This window comes from Kogia breviceps, chromosome X (genome assembly GCF_026419965.1).
Source record: "Kogia breviceps isolate mKogBre1 chromosome X, mKogBre1 haplotype 1, whole genome shotgun sequence".
Classification (NCBI taxonomy): Eukaryota; Metazoa; Chordata; class Mammalia; order Artiodactyla; family Physeteridae; genus Kogia; species Kogia breviceps.
The window spans coordinates 31,519,255-31,535,915 of record NC_081330.1 but is presented as its reverse complement, the minus strand read 5'-3'; the positions used below and the strand labels follow the sequence as shown (position 1 = coordinate 31,535,915).

Here is a 16,661-nt window from a genome sequence, read left to right as displayed (position 1 = left end):
ACATAAAATTATCATGCTCCTTCCCATAATTTTAAGTTTAGAAATTTGACAAGCATTTACTATCAACTGTTGCAGAGAGACACCACAGTCAAACAAACACTATAGGGTATTTTTGTATAGAAAGTGTTATCTGCCCTCAAAGAGTTTAAACTCCTCTTGAGTGAAGCAATGTAAAGCTAAGAGCACAGCTGCACCTGGCTATGTACTGATATTAAATATAACTTAAACAACTAACAATAGAGGAATGACTAAATAAAATATGGTGCATACATACAATAGACTATTAGGCAGTCATTAAAAATCATGTTATAAAACATTTTTCTTCAGTGGGACGGTGGCATAAACAGAACTCTCAGAAAGAACAATTTGGAAGAAAAGTATACAACAGACTAAAGACTTTTAAGGCAACAACATTACATAAATTACTGTTGAGAAAACATTCAGTCATGAGTTGATGAGGTTTTTTACAAGAGAAGCAGTGAACATATATACAGCAATTATTTCTGAGAGCTTATGGCAAATGGAGGACAGCAGACCAATGTAAAGAAGAGAAAACTAGACCAAGACACATGAAAATAATTTTAAACAATTTAGAGCTATACTACTGGAAAAACTGCTAAACCCAAGCACAAAATAGGCATTCATCTCACAATTTTTCCTGGACTTCATCTACAAAATATGATTTTCAAGATAGGATTGGTTAAAACAACAGATTAATCCTCAAAACATTTTATAATAATTTTAATGCCAAACATGTTATTTAATGTCATAAACATTACTTACAAATCAATTTTATTAGTTAACCTAAATATTTAAAAGCAGTCAACTATTCTAAAATAAAAACATATTCAGTGATACAACAATATATAAAAACTATAGCTAATTTGCAACTGTTGAAGTTTAATAATGATACCTCTGCTTATGAAGCAATTAACAGCTGTTATTTCTTTTTGCTTCCTGATAGCTTTTCTTTTTAAAAATAATATAACAAAACAATAAAAACAAAAATCAGAGACACAGTAGGAAGTCCAATCTGACTGAAGAACAGATACATACATGAGAAGTATTTGGAAAACATAGAGGAAAAGGAAAGAGACAAACTGTGGAGGGACATGAAAAGGCACCCAGGGTAAGAAGCAGGCTAAATTGAACAAATGTGCTAAACATCTACTGTGTACCACACACTACACTAAATGTTGGAGTGGCAACAAAGCAACTATACTCAAACACTTCCAAAATCAATAAAAAGAGAAATGTAAACAAATACCATATTTCTTTGATTTTACAATGCACATTTTCATCTAATGTTAACATTTCTAAAATCCATGTATGTGCTTATTGTGGTAGTGTTTCTTTTTTTCTGGAAAAGTTATTAAATTGATGATGAATGTTACAATAGGGGAAATATATTAATTACAATAAAGGATCACAGCAGCTACATTAGAGGGATAGAGTAATCCCTCTATGTAGAGGATGGGGGAAAGGGAAAAGGTAATAAAGAAAGGCCTGATCTTGGATACAAAAGATCAACAGGAGTTCACAAGGCAGAAAAGAGGGAGAAGAAGGACATCAACAGTAAGGGCAAAAATAACATGAAAACATGGAATAGCATGATACTTTCAAGGAACAGCATGGAATTTGGCAGGCTGGAATATAGAGTTTGGGGACACTATGAGACTAAACTGAAAAGCAGGTAGGCCAGGAATGCAAGAAGGATATAACATCTAAAAGCCTATCAATATAATATACCATATTAACGCAATAGAAGACAAAAAAACTAGATACAAAAAGGAATTTCTTCAACCTGAAAAAGGGCATCTATGAAAAAAACCAGAGCTAATATCATATTTAATGGTGAAAGACAATGCATTCCTCCTAAATTCAGGAATAAGACAAGAATGTCCACTCTTACCATATCCACTCAACACTGTACTAGAAGTTCTAGCCAGGATGATTAGGTAAGAAACTGAAATAAAAGGCATCCAGATTCGAAAGGAAGAAGTATAACTATCTCTATTTGCAGATGACATGATCGTATATACAGAAAATCCTAATGAATCCATTAAAAAACTATTAGAATGAAGAAACAAGTTCAGCAAGGTTGCAAGATAAAAGACCACTATGTAAAGGTCAATTATATGGACTTCCCTGGTGGTCCAGTGGTAAAGAATCTGCCTTCCAATGCAGGGGACGCAAGTTCAATCCCTGGTCGGGGAACTAAGATCCCACACGTTGTGGGGCAACTAAGCCTGCGTGCCACAACTACTGACCTTGCGTGCCTCAACTAGAGAGGCCACGTGCCGCAAAGTACAGAGCCCATGCATTCTGGAGCCCACGACACAACTAGAGAAGAGGAAACCCACACGCCACAACTAGAGAGAAGCCCATGTGCCAAAACAAAGAGCCCGTGCACTGCAACGAGCACTGCAGTGAAAGATCCCACGTGCCACAATGAAGATCCCACATGCCACAACGAACACCTGACACAGCCAACTAAATAAATAGATAAATAAATAAATAAATACTAAAAATAATAATAATAAATAAAGTCTACTAAAAAAAAAAGTCAATTATATTTGGGTCCAGTGGTTAGGACTCCATGCTTTCACTACCTAGGGCCCAGGTTCAATCCCTGGTCAGGGAACTAAGATCCCACAAGCCACGTGGTGCAGCCACAAAAAAAAAAAAAAAAAATGTATTTCAATAAACTAGCAATGAATATCCCAAAAATGAAATTAAGAAAAAATTCTGTTTTTTTCTATATATGATAGTATGTCAGAAAATAAAGACTGAGGAAAACTACAAAATATTATTGAAAGAAACTAAAGATACAAATAAATCAAAAGACATCCCATATTCATGGACTGGAAAACTTAATATTGTTAAGATGGTAAAATTTCCCCCAATTGACCTACAGATTCAACACGACCCCTATCAAAATCCCAAACTGCATTTTCTGAAGAAATTGACAAGCTGATCCTAATATTCATATTGGTCCCACAATAGCCAAAGCAATCTTGAAAAAGAACAATGTTGGAAGAAGACTCACACCTCCTGATTACAAAACTTAATACAGAGCTACAGAAATCAAGATAGAATGGTACCAGGATAAGAACAGATATACAGATCAATGGAATAGAATTGAGAGTCCAGAAATAAACATTCACATTTATGGTCAGTTGATTTTCGACAAGGGTAACAAGAAAACTGGATGAAGAAAGAAAGGTATTTTCCGGAAATGGTGCTGGGACAACTAGATATACATATGCAAAAGCACAAAGTTGGACCCTGATCTCACACCACACACAAGGAACTCAAGATGGACAGATAGCCAAGAGGCACATGAAAAGATGTTCAACGTCACTAATTATTAGAGAAATGCAAATCAAAACTATAATGAGGTATCACCTCACACCAGTCAGAATGGCCATCATCAAAAAATCTATAAACAACAAATGCTGGAGAGGGTGTGGAGAAAAGGGAACCCTCTTTCACTGTTGGTGGAAATGTAAATTGGCAAAGCCACTATGGATAACAGTATGGAGGTTCATTAAAACACTAAAAATAGAACTACCATACAATCCAGCAATCCCACTCCTGTGCATATATCCAGAGAAAAACGTAATTCGAAAGGATACATGCATCCCAATGTTCATTGCAGTACTACTTGCAATAGCCAGGACATGGAAGCAACCTAAATGTCCATCAATGGAGGAATGGATAAAGAAGATGTGGTATATATATACCATGGAATATTATTCAGCCATAAAAAAGAACAAAATAATGCCATCTGTAGCAACATGGAGGGACCTAGAGATTGTTATACTGAGTGAACTAAGTCAGACGGAGAAAGACAAATATATGATATCGCTTATATGTGGAATCTAAAACAATGACACAAATGAAACTATTTACAAAACAGAAAGAGTCACAGATGTAGAAAACCAACTTATGGTTACCAAGGGGAAAGGGGGGAGATAAAGTGGGGGATTGGAATTGACATATACACACTACTATATATAAAAGATAACTAATAAGAACCTACTGTATAACACAGGGAACTCTATTAGGTGCTCTGTAATGACCTATATGGGAATGGAGTCTAGAAGAGAGTGGATATATGTATATGCATGGCTGATTCAGTTTGCTGTACAGCAGAAACTAACACAACCTTGTAAATCAACTATACTTCAATTAAACAATTAATTTTAAAAAAAGTACCGACACACCTGAGGGGTAAAATACAGTATTTACTGGTAAAAAAAAGTTTTAATTGAAAAACAAACAAAAGAACTCAAGATGGATAATATGTCTAATGTAAGTGCTAAAACTATAAAACCAAAAGAAAACAAAAGAGTAAATCTTCAACGCCATGTTAGGCAATAGCTCCTTAGATATGACACAGAAAGCACAAGCAACATAAGAAAAAAACAGATAAAATTGGCTTCATCAAAATTTTCAAATTTTGTGTTTCAAAGCAGATGACCCACAGACTAGAAAAGAAACATTTGCAAGCTATATACTTGGGTAAGGGTTTTATGTACAGAAGAAAAAGAAAAAAAAAACTCTTATAACTCAGTAATAATGAAAAGACAACCCAATTAGAAAATGGACAGAATCTAAACAGACATTTCCTTAGGAAGATACACAAATGGACAATAAACACATGGAAGGACGTCAACATCATTAGTCATTTGCAAAAATGCAAATCAAAACCATAATGAGATTATACTTCACACTTACTAGGATGACTATAAACAAAAATACAGAGAGCAACAAGTGTTGTTGAAGATATGAAGAAACTGGAATCCTCATACACTGCTACTGGAAATGTAATATGGTGCAGCCACTTTGGAAAACAATTTAGCATTTCCTCAAAATGTTAAACATAGAATTAACATATGATCCAGCAATTTTACTCCTACATATATAAGAGAAATGAAAACATACATCTACACAACTTTTACATAATGTTCATAGCAATATTATTTATAATAGCCAAAGAATGGAAACAACCCAACTGTCCATCAACTGATGAATGGGCAAACAAAATATACAATAGAATATTATTCAGATATAAAAAGGAATGAAGTACTGATATATGCTACAACATAAATGAACTTTAAAACATGATAAATGAAAGAAGACTATCACAAACGGCCACATATTGTACGAATCTATTTATATAAAATGTTCAGAATCAACAAATCTATAAACACAAAAAGTAAGTTAGACGTTGCCTAGGTCTAGATTGGTGGCAGGGTGGGGGGATATGCTAATGGCTATGGGGTTTCTTTTTGAAGTGATAAAAATATCCCAAAATTAGACTGCAGTGATGAGTGTACAAGTAACAACCAATAAAGTATATAGTTTAAATGAGTGAATTTTTGGCATGTGAATTATATCTCAGTAAAATGTTAAAAAGAAAAGAAGTAGGCAGGGATATATCTGGAAAAAGATGATCCATGTACTAAAACACAAAATTGGACCTCTACCTCACACCATACATAAAAATCAATTCCACGTTGATGAGGAACTTAAACACCCAAAACAAACCTTTAAAACCTTTAGTAAAAAACCATACATGAATATATTTTACACATTCTTAAACAAGACACAAAAAATAGTGACTATAAAAGACTGATAAATTTGACTGTATTAAAATGTAGAACATTTGTTCAGCAAATGACTCCTTAAAAAGCAAAAAAGACAAGTTATAAACTAGGAGAAAATACAATATACAAAACTAACAAATGATTAGTATAGTATTAGTATTTGGGGCAAAATAAATTATTTCACAGTACAGGAAACACATATGGCCAAGTAGGTAAGACATTTGAAGATATGTTAACGAAACTGGTGATCAGGGAAATATAAACCAAGAAAGGTATCACCTCAAACCAGTCAGAATGGCTATCATCAAAAAGTCTACAAGCAATAAGTGCTGGAGAGGGTATGGAGAAAATAGAACCCTCTTGCACTGCTGGTGGGAAAGTAAAGTGATACAGCCACTATGGAGAACAGTATGGAGGTTCCTTAAGAAACTAAAATCAGAACTACCATACGACCCAGCAATCCCACTACTGGGCATATACCCTAAGAAAACCATAATTCAAAAAGAGTCATGTACCACAATGTTCACTGCAGCTCTATTTACAGTAGCCAGGACAAGGAAGCAACCTAAGTGTCCATCAACAGATGAATGGATAAAGATATATATACAATGGAATATTACTCAGCCATAAAAAAGAATGAAATAATGCTATTTGCAGCCACATGGGTGGACCTAGATTATCATACTAAATGAAGTAAATTAGACAGAGAAAGACAAATGTTATATGATATCACTTATATGTGGAATCTTTAAAAAATGACACAAATGACCTTATTTACAAAACAGAAACAGACTCACAGATACAGAAGACAAACTTACGGTTACCAAAGGAGAAAGGAGGGGGTGAGGGATAAATTAGGACTTTGGGATTAACAGATACTATATATAAAATAGATAAACAACAAGGACTTACTGTATAGCACTGGGAACTATATTCAATATCTTGTAATAACCTATAATGGAAAAGAATCTGAAATATATATATATATATATATATACACACACACACATACACATATATATAAATGAGTCACTTTGCTGTACACCTGAAACTAATACAGTATTGTAAATCAACTACACTTCGATTAAAAAAAATAGTTTCATACTCCCCCCCAAAAAAAGACTTCATCGAACTACCATTTTTAAACTCATTTGGGGGAATTCCCTAGTGGTCCAGTGGTTAGGATTCCATGCTTCCACTGCAGGGGGTGCGAGTTCGATTCCTGGTCAGGCAACTAAGATCCCGCATGCCTCAGTGCAGCCAAAAAAATTAAAAATAATAAATTCGTATGGCCAAAATGTTTAAATCTGACAATACTATGTGTTGGAGGAGATATGAATTCATAGGATCTCTTACAGAGGTTGATGGAAAGGTAAACTGTAAACCAGTTGGCATTATCTACTTAATTTGAACATTAACATACCATACAATCCAGCTATTCCACTCCCAAGAATAAATACAAGAGAAATTCTTGCACATGCACAACAGGAGACATGTATAACGCTTATAGCAGCACTGTTCACAAGAGCAAAAATATGTTAACAACCCAAATGGCCACCAGTGAGACAGGGGATAAATAAACTATGCTATAGTCACACAATGAAAGATAATGGAGCCACCAAAAAGAATGAACTACAGGGACTTCCCTGGTGGCGCAGTGGTTAAGAATCCGCCTGCCAATGCAGGGGACACAGGTTCAAGCCCTGGTCTGGGAAGATCCCACATGCCGCGGAGCAACTTAAGCCCATGCGCCACAACTACTGAGCCTGTGCTCTAGAGCCCGTGAGCCACAACTACTGAAGCCTGTGTGCCCAGAGACCGTGCTCCACAACAAGAGAAGCCACCACAGTGAGAAGCCCACACACCACAACGAAGAGTAGCCCCCACTTGCCACAACCAGAGAAAAGCCTGCATGCACCAACGAAGACCCAACGCAGCTATAAATAAAATAAATAAATAAATACATAATTGTTTTTTAAAAAAAGAATGAACTACAGCTTCATACAATTTGGATGAATCTGAGCAACTTAATATTAAGTAATATAATATAAAAATTACCAGTTATATAAAGCAGTTATGTATTAGCTTTTTCACATTTTTTTTAAGTTCAAAACAAGGAATAAGCAATGTATTATTTAAGGAGCTGGCTTACTGGATCGAAGGTGTTTTAGTAGCAACAAGTGACAACCAGATTTGCATATTAGAGTGCTCCAGCTATAGTGTGAAGGACTAATTGGACTTGAAGCTAACTGAACATGAGGCAGAGAGATCATTTGGGAAAACTGTTGATAGGTCCAGCTAAAGGTGAGGAGAGGAGGAACTGAACAACAACAATGGCAGTGAGAACAGACAGGAAGGAAACAGATCTGAAAGCTATTCAAAGAGTTATGATCAAGAGGCCTTAGGTACTAACCAGATATAGAGGGTGAGGGACAGTGAAGAGTCAAGAATAATTCCCAAGTTTCTGGTCTGGGAGATCAGGGGGCCTAGGGTCAATAACGAAAGTTGATCTTTTTTTGACATGTTGAGTTTGAAGAGACTCTAGGACGTCAATATTCATATAGTATCCTCTTTTTATGATTAAGTATAAAATCTGATCCTTCCCCCTTCAGAGCCCATCCTCCATCTCCATTATAAAGCCCCCTCTGATGTTCTACCAACACAATCATGTCACCGCTCCCTCTTCAAACTTGCACATCACTCTGTTTTCACTTAAGACATTTATCATACTCTGGCCCAGCACTGCTCAACTTCAATCACCACTGACATTTTGGACCAGGTAACTCTTTGTTGTGTGGGCAGTCTTGTTCACTGTAGGATGCTTAGCAGGATCCCTGGTTTCTACCCACTAGATATCAGTAGCATCCCCAAGTTGTGGCAGTCAAAAATGTCCCCGGACATTACCAAATATCTCCTGGGGGCAAGTTCCCCCACTCCTTGAAACCTTGATCTAGCCTATATAATAGATACATGAGTACTTATTTTATACCACTAGGAAATCATAAGTTCCTTAAAGGCAGCAACTTTATCACCCTGTCCATTTACATAAAATAGATATGACAAATCCATTCTTACATACTAATCAAGGTAAATTAAGGAGACAGCTATGTTCAATTTACTATTTTTAATGTATAAATATCTTTTAAAGTAATTGATTTCTCATTGACACAGACATCCCCAACCAATTAGCTCAAAGTATTAAGGATTTATATATTGTAATTACTTTTTTAAGAGGGGAAAATTTCTATGCTGCACATTCTAGAGTCTCTTAGGGACATAATAATTTAGAGAAGTCATTTTTGAATGAAATCCAGATTCACAAATGCTCTAGAATTGGTTAGTCTTAATAGAGTTCAAATAAAATTGTATGGCACAGTTATTTTATTTCTGTCTCTTGTCACCTTAAATCCCTAATATTATACATAAAATTCCACTGAAAGGAACTTAAACAATTAATTTAAAAGTGACAACAATCTCTGTCACAATATAAGAGTACACAGATTAACAATGTCCACAAATAGGGAAGAACTTACTTTCTTATTTGGAAAAAAAAAATCTAAAAAAATTTTGGGGTCAAAAAACATATGAGACAATATTCATTGTTTAATTATCCATTACAGTCCATTGACTGGTATTCTGTAAGTAGAATGCTATCAATTTATAATTTATTTGAAGCAGGAAAAATGTAAAGATTAAAAGTTAGACCTTTAGCAGATTGAATACACTAGTTTAAAGTGAGACTAAACACAAACTTAAATTATTGTTATAAAACTCACTTGTACAGTTTTCTTTTATTACATTAAATGGTCCCCTGGAATATAAGGTATTTTTTTCTATAAAAGGGAAGCAGAGAAAACTTTCTGAAACTTTTCAGAAAACTGATTATAAGAGTGTTACAATGCTTCAAAAACTACCTAAATACACACAAAGTGTAGAGCAAAGAAAAAGGTTTCCCCTTCTACATCAGGATGATGAACAGCCTCTGTACGATGGGGGTGGGCATCATACAGTTTAAGCAACCCTGCTGGGATAGGCTAGGAGAGTAATACGCCCTTTTGCAAAGTTTCACTGCATGCACTGGAACTTAAATATCACCTCCCAGGAAATCAATATGCTCTAAGTATTCAACTACCTTTATTTGTGAAGTGTCCTTAACATCATCTCTCATGCTGTCAATGAGGTTCTGGATCTTGTACATCTTTATGCTTTTGATGATAAATAAATGCTTCAGAGTTTATGTTACAAATAATCTAAATCAAAATATTAAATTTTAAACTTAAGCAAGTATCACTATAACCCCAATTCAAAAATATCCCAATCGGGCTTCCCTGGTGGCGCAGTGGTTGAGAGTCCGCCTGCCGATGCAGGGGACGTGGGTTCGTGCCCCGGTCCGGGAGGATCCCACGTGCCGCGGAGCGGCTGGGCCCGTGAGCCATGGCCGATGAGCCTGCGTGTCTGGAGCCTGTGCTCTGCAACTGGAGAGGCCACAGCAGTGAGAGGCCCGCGTACCGCAAAAAAAAAAAAAAAAAAAAAATCCTAATCAACCACTTCTGTTCTTTTACCTGTCATGCAGTATATATAATTTTTTTCAGAAAACATGATAAGCTCATATTGTTCAAAAGCAACTAATCTAGGTGGTTAACACAGTCCTAATTCTAAACTGTGGCTTACTCTCCATAATGACTCCTTAAAGCATTTTGCTCTATTGAGTACTTATTCCTATGCTTGTAACTTTGTTCTCCCAGATGACACTGTCTCACTTAAGATTAAAATTTAAGACAATAATGTCCCCAGACATCTACCTTCCCTTTCACCTTAGCAAAAGTCAGGTAACTCCTCCTTTCCATTGCTAACAACTCTCCACCCACTCCATGAAGATCCTCCCTCCCCTTTTGCATTTTAACACTGAACTCTCTATTAGTTCCCTCCTTTCAGCCTCCAAGTATGTTTGAGAAAATATAAAGTGAATCTGCAGTTAACATCTGCCCTTAACATGCAATGCCATTCTCAACTCCATATCAGTGCAATTTCTCCCCTGACAGTCTGCAACTGTCCCTCCTGCTTAATCATAACTTGATCCCATGCTGATCATTTACCTCAAGATTCAGCTATACCTAACTCTATAGTGAACTTTCTCAAACTAACTTAACCCCCAATAAAATTAAGCCTTATGCCCCAGTTCCATATCACTTAATTGTACAGTTTATTAAAACATACAATTTTGAACATTATATATTATAACTCTTTTCTAATTGTTATATATATTACTGTGCACATTCACCTGGCTTGTAAACCCTTCAAGGATCATGTTCCCAAAGTTAGAGTTCAATAAAAGCTTGCTTAATGAATCTATTCTAAAACCAACAGAGGGGCATGAAGACAAGCTATGCAAATACCGTGCACAAAACAAAACACACTGCACCACAAACAAAAACTATATAATCTATGAAACTAAATAAGCATTCACCTTTCAGATTAAATAAGCTATTTATTAGCACAGTGTTTATTTTAATAGTAGCTTTGTTATAAGAAGAGAAAGTGCTGCAATGGAAGTAACAATGGAATAGTGCTAGAGTTGGAAAACCTAGCCTCTGACCCACACTCTGCCATACACTAGCCATTTAACTTCCGGCAAATCACTTAACCTCTCTCAACAACAAAGAGTAATTACTATGCACTCTACAAAGCTCAAAGGGTTATTATTAGGATACAATAGGGTAATATATATTAAAATGCTCAGAATTTATAAAGAGCTGTATAAATGGTATTATTTTAATGATAAATGTACCCTCCAATTTAAGATAACATTTTATTTTAAAGTGTGAACTTGCAAAAGAAAGAAATTAAGGGGCAACTGTTTATGCTATAGAAGAATTCATCACTGAATAAAATAAATCACTGCAAGGTTCAGCAATTCAAATTCAATCTGAAGCAATTAAAATATGAGTCAACCGTCAAAAGTGTCCTTCACATTCAATTTTTCAGTAAGATATTTATTACATACAGCAAGGCAGGTATTTGAATCAGGCCGCAAAATCACAAGCTTATTCCACTGAATGCACTAAGATGGCCTTCACCTATGTTACAAAATCAGATGCTGCACAGTTTAACTGGCTCCATTTTACAAGCCGATACAATGCACCATGCCCCACAGTTGAAGAGGTGAACCAGCACATGTAGGAAATACTAGAGTTGACTCCAGGTTTACAGGAAAACACGTGATTAACCAGGACACAGCACAATCTGATGTATGTAAAGAATTCCTAAATCTGTTTCACAGACCTATTGTTTATGGACATAAAGAAGTATGAAGAAACAGAGGGAGCAGCTGCAAGTAGACTGAGACTTATTTGAAGCACTGGTGACAAAGTCAAATATGAAAAGTTTCAGGATTTGTTTGGGTAGCCATTAAAATCATTTCCAAGCTCTCTTAAAGTCAACAAATTATCACAGTATCCAGACAGACTTTTTAAAGTTCTAGGCAATTTCCCTTTGTCTTGCCAAATCTACCCACAGACCAGCAAAGATAAGACATTACAACCAGAGTTAGCTACTTTCCTGAAATGGGTAACCAACTTTCTGATCCCTATTTTTTATGTTTTTATATGGGTGAGGATTTTAATCAGGAAGTATCTGGAGGGACTTCCCTGGCCTTCCAGTGGTTAAGACTCCAAGGGAAGTAAGATCCCACATGCCGCGTGGCCAAAAAAAAAAGTATCTGCAAGGCATATCAATTCAAAAAAGGTCGCGAGCACAAACCACCAAATGGAGATTCAAGTAAATTGGCAAACTCTCTCTTCTAAATGTTAATCACCTGGAAAGGCTGCCATAATTATTTAGCATTGAGCTCCATCGCAGCAAAGGAAGAGGAGTGAGGCTGAAGAGGGAAAAAGAAATAAGGAGGGCGGCAGGAGGAAGGGGACAGGTGAAGAAGAACAGACACCAGAAATGCAAAGAGAAATAAAAAGATACCAACGAGCACAAACCACCAAATGGAGATTCAAGTAAATTGGCAAACTCTCTCTTCTAAATGTTAATCACCTGGAAAGGCTGCCATAATTATTTAGCATTGAGCTCCATCGCAGCAAAGGAGGAGGAGTGAGGCTGAAGAGGGAAAAAGAAATAAGGAGGGCAGCAGGAGGAAGGGGACAGGTGAAGAAGAACAGACACCAGAAATGCAAAGAGAAATAAAAAGATACCAAAGATAAACTTTGCCATCAGCAACCTATTATCCACTTTCCCTCACAGGAAGACTATTAATAGACAAAACAAGATTTTGCTGCTACATATTCTAGGGGCATTATTTTCTTAACGCAAATTTATCCAACAGTAGGGAACTGGAGAAATTATAGTTTCCTGGTTAGTTTCTAGTCACTACAGACATAATATGATGAAAAAAATGGGTCTGCTTCACTCAAGTCTATCAAAAAGAATACTGAACTAGAACTTGAACACTTGGTTCCTAGCTTTGGTTTTGACCCTCTTGACAAGTAGCTTTAGGTTAGTCACCAAACTTTTATCAATGTTCTCATTCACTCAAACAATAAATATATCTTGAGTGCCTAAAAAATGAGCTATTTTAGAGTTTCCCAACCCTGACTGCACAATAGAATCACCTGGGAATTCTTAAAAAAACAAAAAGACAAAACAAACCAACAAACAAAAAAACCCTCTCTTTGCCCCTGAGACTGATTAAATTGGTCTAGGGTGGGGCCCAGGCATAGGTTAAAAAAAAAAAAAACACACTCCCTTGTGATTTTAACATGCAGGCAAGGTAGTAAACCACAGGTCTATTTCATCTTATGTATATGTAAGGAACAGCAAAATAATGTGAAAAGCCCTCTCCCTTCCTTTGAAATTTACCAATTTCCCCTTCTAATCCAATTTTGTTTCAACCTAGATTCTCAGCCACCTTACACCTAGATTAACAAATAGCTTTCTACCTATTTTCCCTTCTTCCAATCTCTTCCCAACCCAATAAACCACTGCTGTCTAATCAATTTGGTACTGAAACAGTATCCCATTGAGAGTCATTTTAAGTATAACAATATCAACAAACAGAACTGTTTTCATCAAGCAGAGAATATACTGTATATACATATGTGTATGTCTGTATGTATATGTGTATGTATGTACGGTATGTATGTATAATCTCAAACGTGCTCTGTTTGTCTTCAGTTCCATTTATATATAATGGATACTAGTCTCTTTACATATAAGATTATTGTCCCTAACTAGTTCATGGCTGAATTTGGTCAAAAATGAATGGCAAATGAGTCACCCACAGATTTTTCATTTAAATTTTGAAGTGTTCCCACAAGGAACATATATTCAATTTTTTAAAAAGTAAAATGAGGTGGAATTATCTCCAAAAGTCCTCTGTTACTGTAGGCACTGATAAAGTTTATGATGAATGAATTTTACCAAGAACAACTATGGTTCTGGTTTGTGTTAAAACTTGCCTCAGAAAACAAACTGAAGCCTTAAAAGCCAGTGGTTACAACCACATAAGATGATATTCATATTTATGAAAAATATTATTAAGTACAATATAAGCAATATATAATGAGAAAACTGAACAAATATATGACTTTTTCCCTGCCTTTAAGGAGCTCTCCATCTTCTCAGGGAAAGCAGAACATAAAAAGAAAATAAAGCCAGCACTAGCAGGTAAGTGGTAAAGACAATAAGTACCACAGGAATTCAAAGAAACAGGAGACTGCTGTGGACTAAGGGAGTTGGAGACAGCATCTTGGAAAAGCTGGAGCTTGAACAAAATTAAATAGGTGGAGAAAAGAAGGAAATCTCATGCATGTGGATGACCTTCTACAAAGATGAGCCAAAAATTCATAAACTATATTTGAGGGACAGGGAGCTGACCTAGTTGGAACAGAGGGTTCTATGTAGGAGCATTTGAAGAGTTAAGGTTGCAATAATAAATTGGAGCCAGGCAATGAAAGCCCTGAATGCCAAGAGAGAATGCTTCAACTTTGTCCTATAGATAAAGAAATCTTTTATAGGTAACAAGCAAAACAACATATCTCTATAATAATGCAGTCTGAAACCATTTTTCTTCATGCCTTTGAAGAACATACCAAGTAGTATAATATCTTGCCAATATATCATGAATATGTGAACATATTGTTTAGGAAGTCTGTTCAGAGTGAAGGAGTAAATACTCAAACATGCTTTCCAAAATACAAAATCAATTACACATTCATAGTTCTTAGGATAATTCCTAAGAGAATAATTGGATAGAAGACTTCAATTTTAGGTTTTCCTCCTCTCCCCACCCTCATCCAAACACACACCTTGATTTAATATATAGAAACGTAATACAATGAAACAGTGTTATTCTGAAAATAAGAGGTCTTTTATTACTTCTCATTATGAGTGAACTTACTATATTGCTTCAAAATCACTAAATCCATTAAAATAAATCTGTCCATGACTTCTTTCAGCAAAGCAAATAAAAACAGACACATAAATAACAAATTTAACGATTATGAAAAGTTAAAAATCCTTCATCAAACCAAAACACACCTAAAATAATCGGCATTGGCTTATAAGGCAGAGGGGAAAGAGAGTGTGTTCATAACAAAAAATGCCATCCACAACAAAGAGTACCAGAGAGTATATGAAGAACATTACAATAGCCAATTTCTTGTCCAAAATTATAAACCATTAACCCACAACTCCAAGAAGAATGGAGTTAATTTTCTTAAAAATGCCCTTAAAATTTCTGGTTATATCTGCAATAAAAATTAAGACTCCAACATAACTCAAAACAAGGACTCTTTCCCCTAGTAAACCAGACACATAAGTGACTGATGATTTAATTTGCCACTGCAGCAAATACTAATTTAACCACCACTATCTCAACACCAGGAAAATGACAAATCTCAGTCTTTAAAGGCATATGTGACAAGAAGGCAAGAATATTCTAGGATGATTAAAACACACACAAAATAAAAACACAGAAAAACCGTGGCAATACTGCTGCTGTACTTGGAAAAGGGATATACCATTCTTGCAGGCACGTATGGCTTTAAAGAATATGTATAGATTATGATGTTATGTATTGCCTTTTTTCCTCCGGGAAAGATGGGAACATCCACGAGAGTTAGCAGTGCATTCAGGAAGGTGTCAATACCTCCCTCCCCACCCCTTACTAGGGAAACTCGCTTTAACAATAATGCTCCTTCACCCCTCACATCCCAGCCGACTTCCATACAACCTTCAGTCAGCATTCCGGCCCCCCGCCCCCCACCTTTCTCTGCTCTTCCCCTCACATTCAGAACTGGCTGCTCTGACTTTGTCAGTCTCGCCGCCCCCGCGCACCCGCCCAGACCAGCAAAGTCCAACAACGCAGCCACGCAGCCACCCACTCCCCCCACCTCCTCCTTTTCAGCCCAGCTTCCCCTCCCCCTCCCCGTCCTGTCACCTGCTTGGGTGGTGTCCGTCAGGTCGTAGCCGCTGCCCGGGAAGTCTCTGAGTTTCCTACCACTGAGGCTCAGGATGCCGGAGTTGCCCGCCTCCTCCAGGGCCCGGTCCAGGCTCCTCACGGTGTGTTGAGGCTGTAGGCTCCCCGGGTTCCACTGCGGCCCGTTAGGGAACGGCTGACCGAAAAGAGTCGGTACCGGGATGGGCACCACCAGGGTCCCGCCGCCGCCGCCGCCTCCCACTCCGGCTCCGCCACCTCCCCCTCCGGCCGCGCCACCGCCACCGCTACTTCCACCTCCACCACAACCGCCGCCCCCACTGTTACCACCACCTCCCTGACTCGCCGCCATGTTCCTGGGAGAGAGAATAGCCCCCGACAATACTCTCAGCTTGTGCCGCGAGTGTAGGGGGTTCTTAGGACGCATGCGCAGGCTGGGGGCGGGGGGGGCGAGGTAGAGGGTGGGAAGGAACTAGGGGGCGGGCTGGGAGGAGGTGTTGGGGATGAAGAGGCGATGTTCAAACGCGCAGAATGCTTGCTTTAAGAAACGTGTGATCAGAGGAAGGATGCTAAATCCCGGTTCCGCTGCTTTGGGTACCAAAATC

The 16,661-nt window shown here is 37.2% G+C and overlaps 1 protein-coding gene across 3 annotated transcripts in view; it reads right to left on the bottom strand.

Annotated features, from left to right (window-relative positions):
- The window catches only part of LRCH2 (leucine rich repeats and calponin homology domain containing 2), a 94,679-nt gene extending 78,224 nt beyond the window's left edge, over nt 1–16,455 (bottom strand). The window contains exon 1 of one of the 3 annotated variants that reach the window (XM_067024018.1): nt 16,060–16,455. In XM_067024018.1, the coding sequence (XP_066880119.1) occupies nt 16,060–16,408 (349 nt within the window). In that variant the 5' untranslated portion in view covers nt 16,409–16,455. The remainder of the gene's footprint in view (nt 1–16,059) is intronic. The other 2 variants (XM_059049662.2, XM_067024017.1) reach the window with 2 other exon arrangements.
- Between the last annotated feature and the right edge of the window lie 206 nt (nt 16,456–16,661).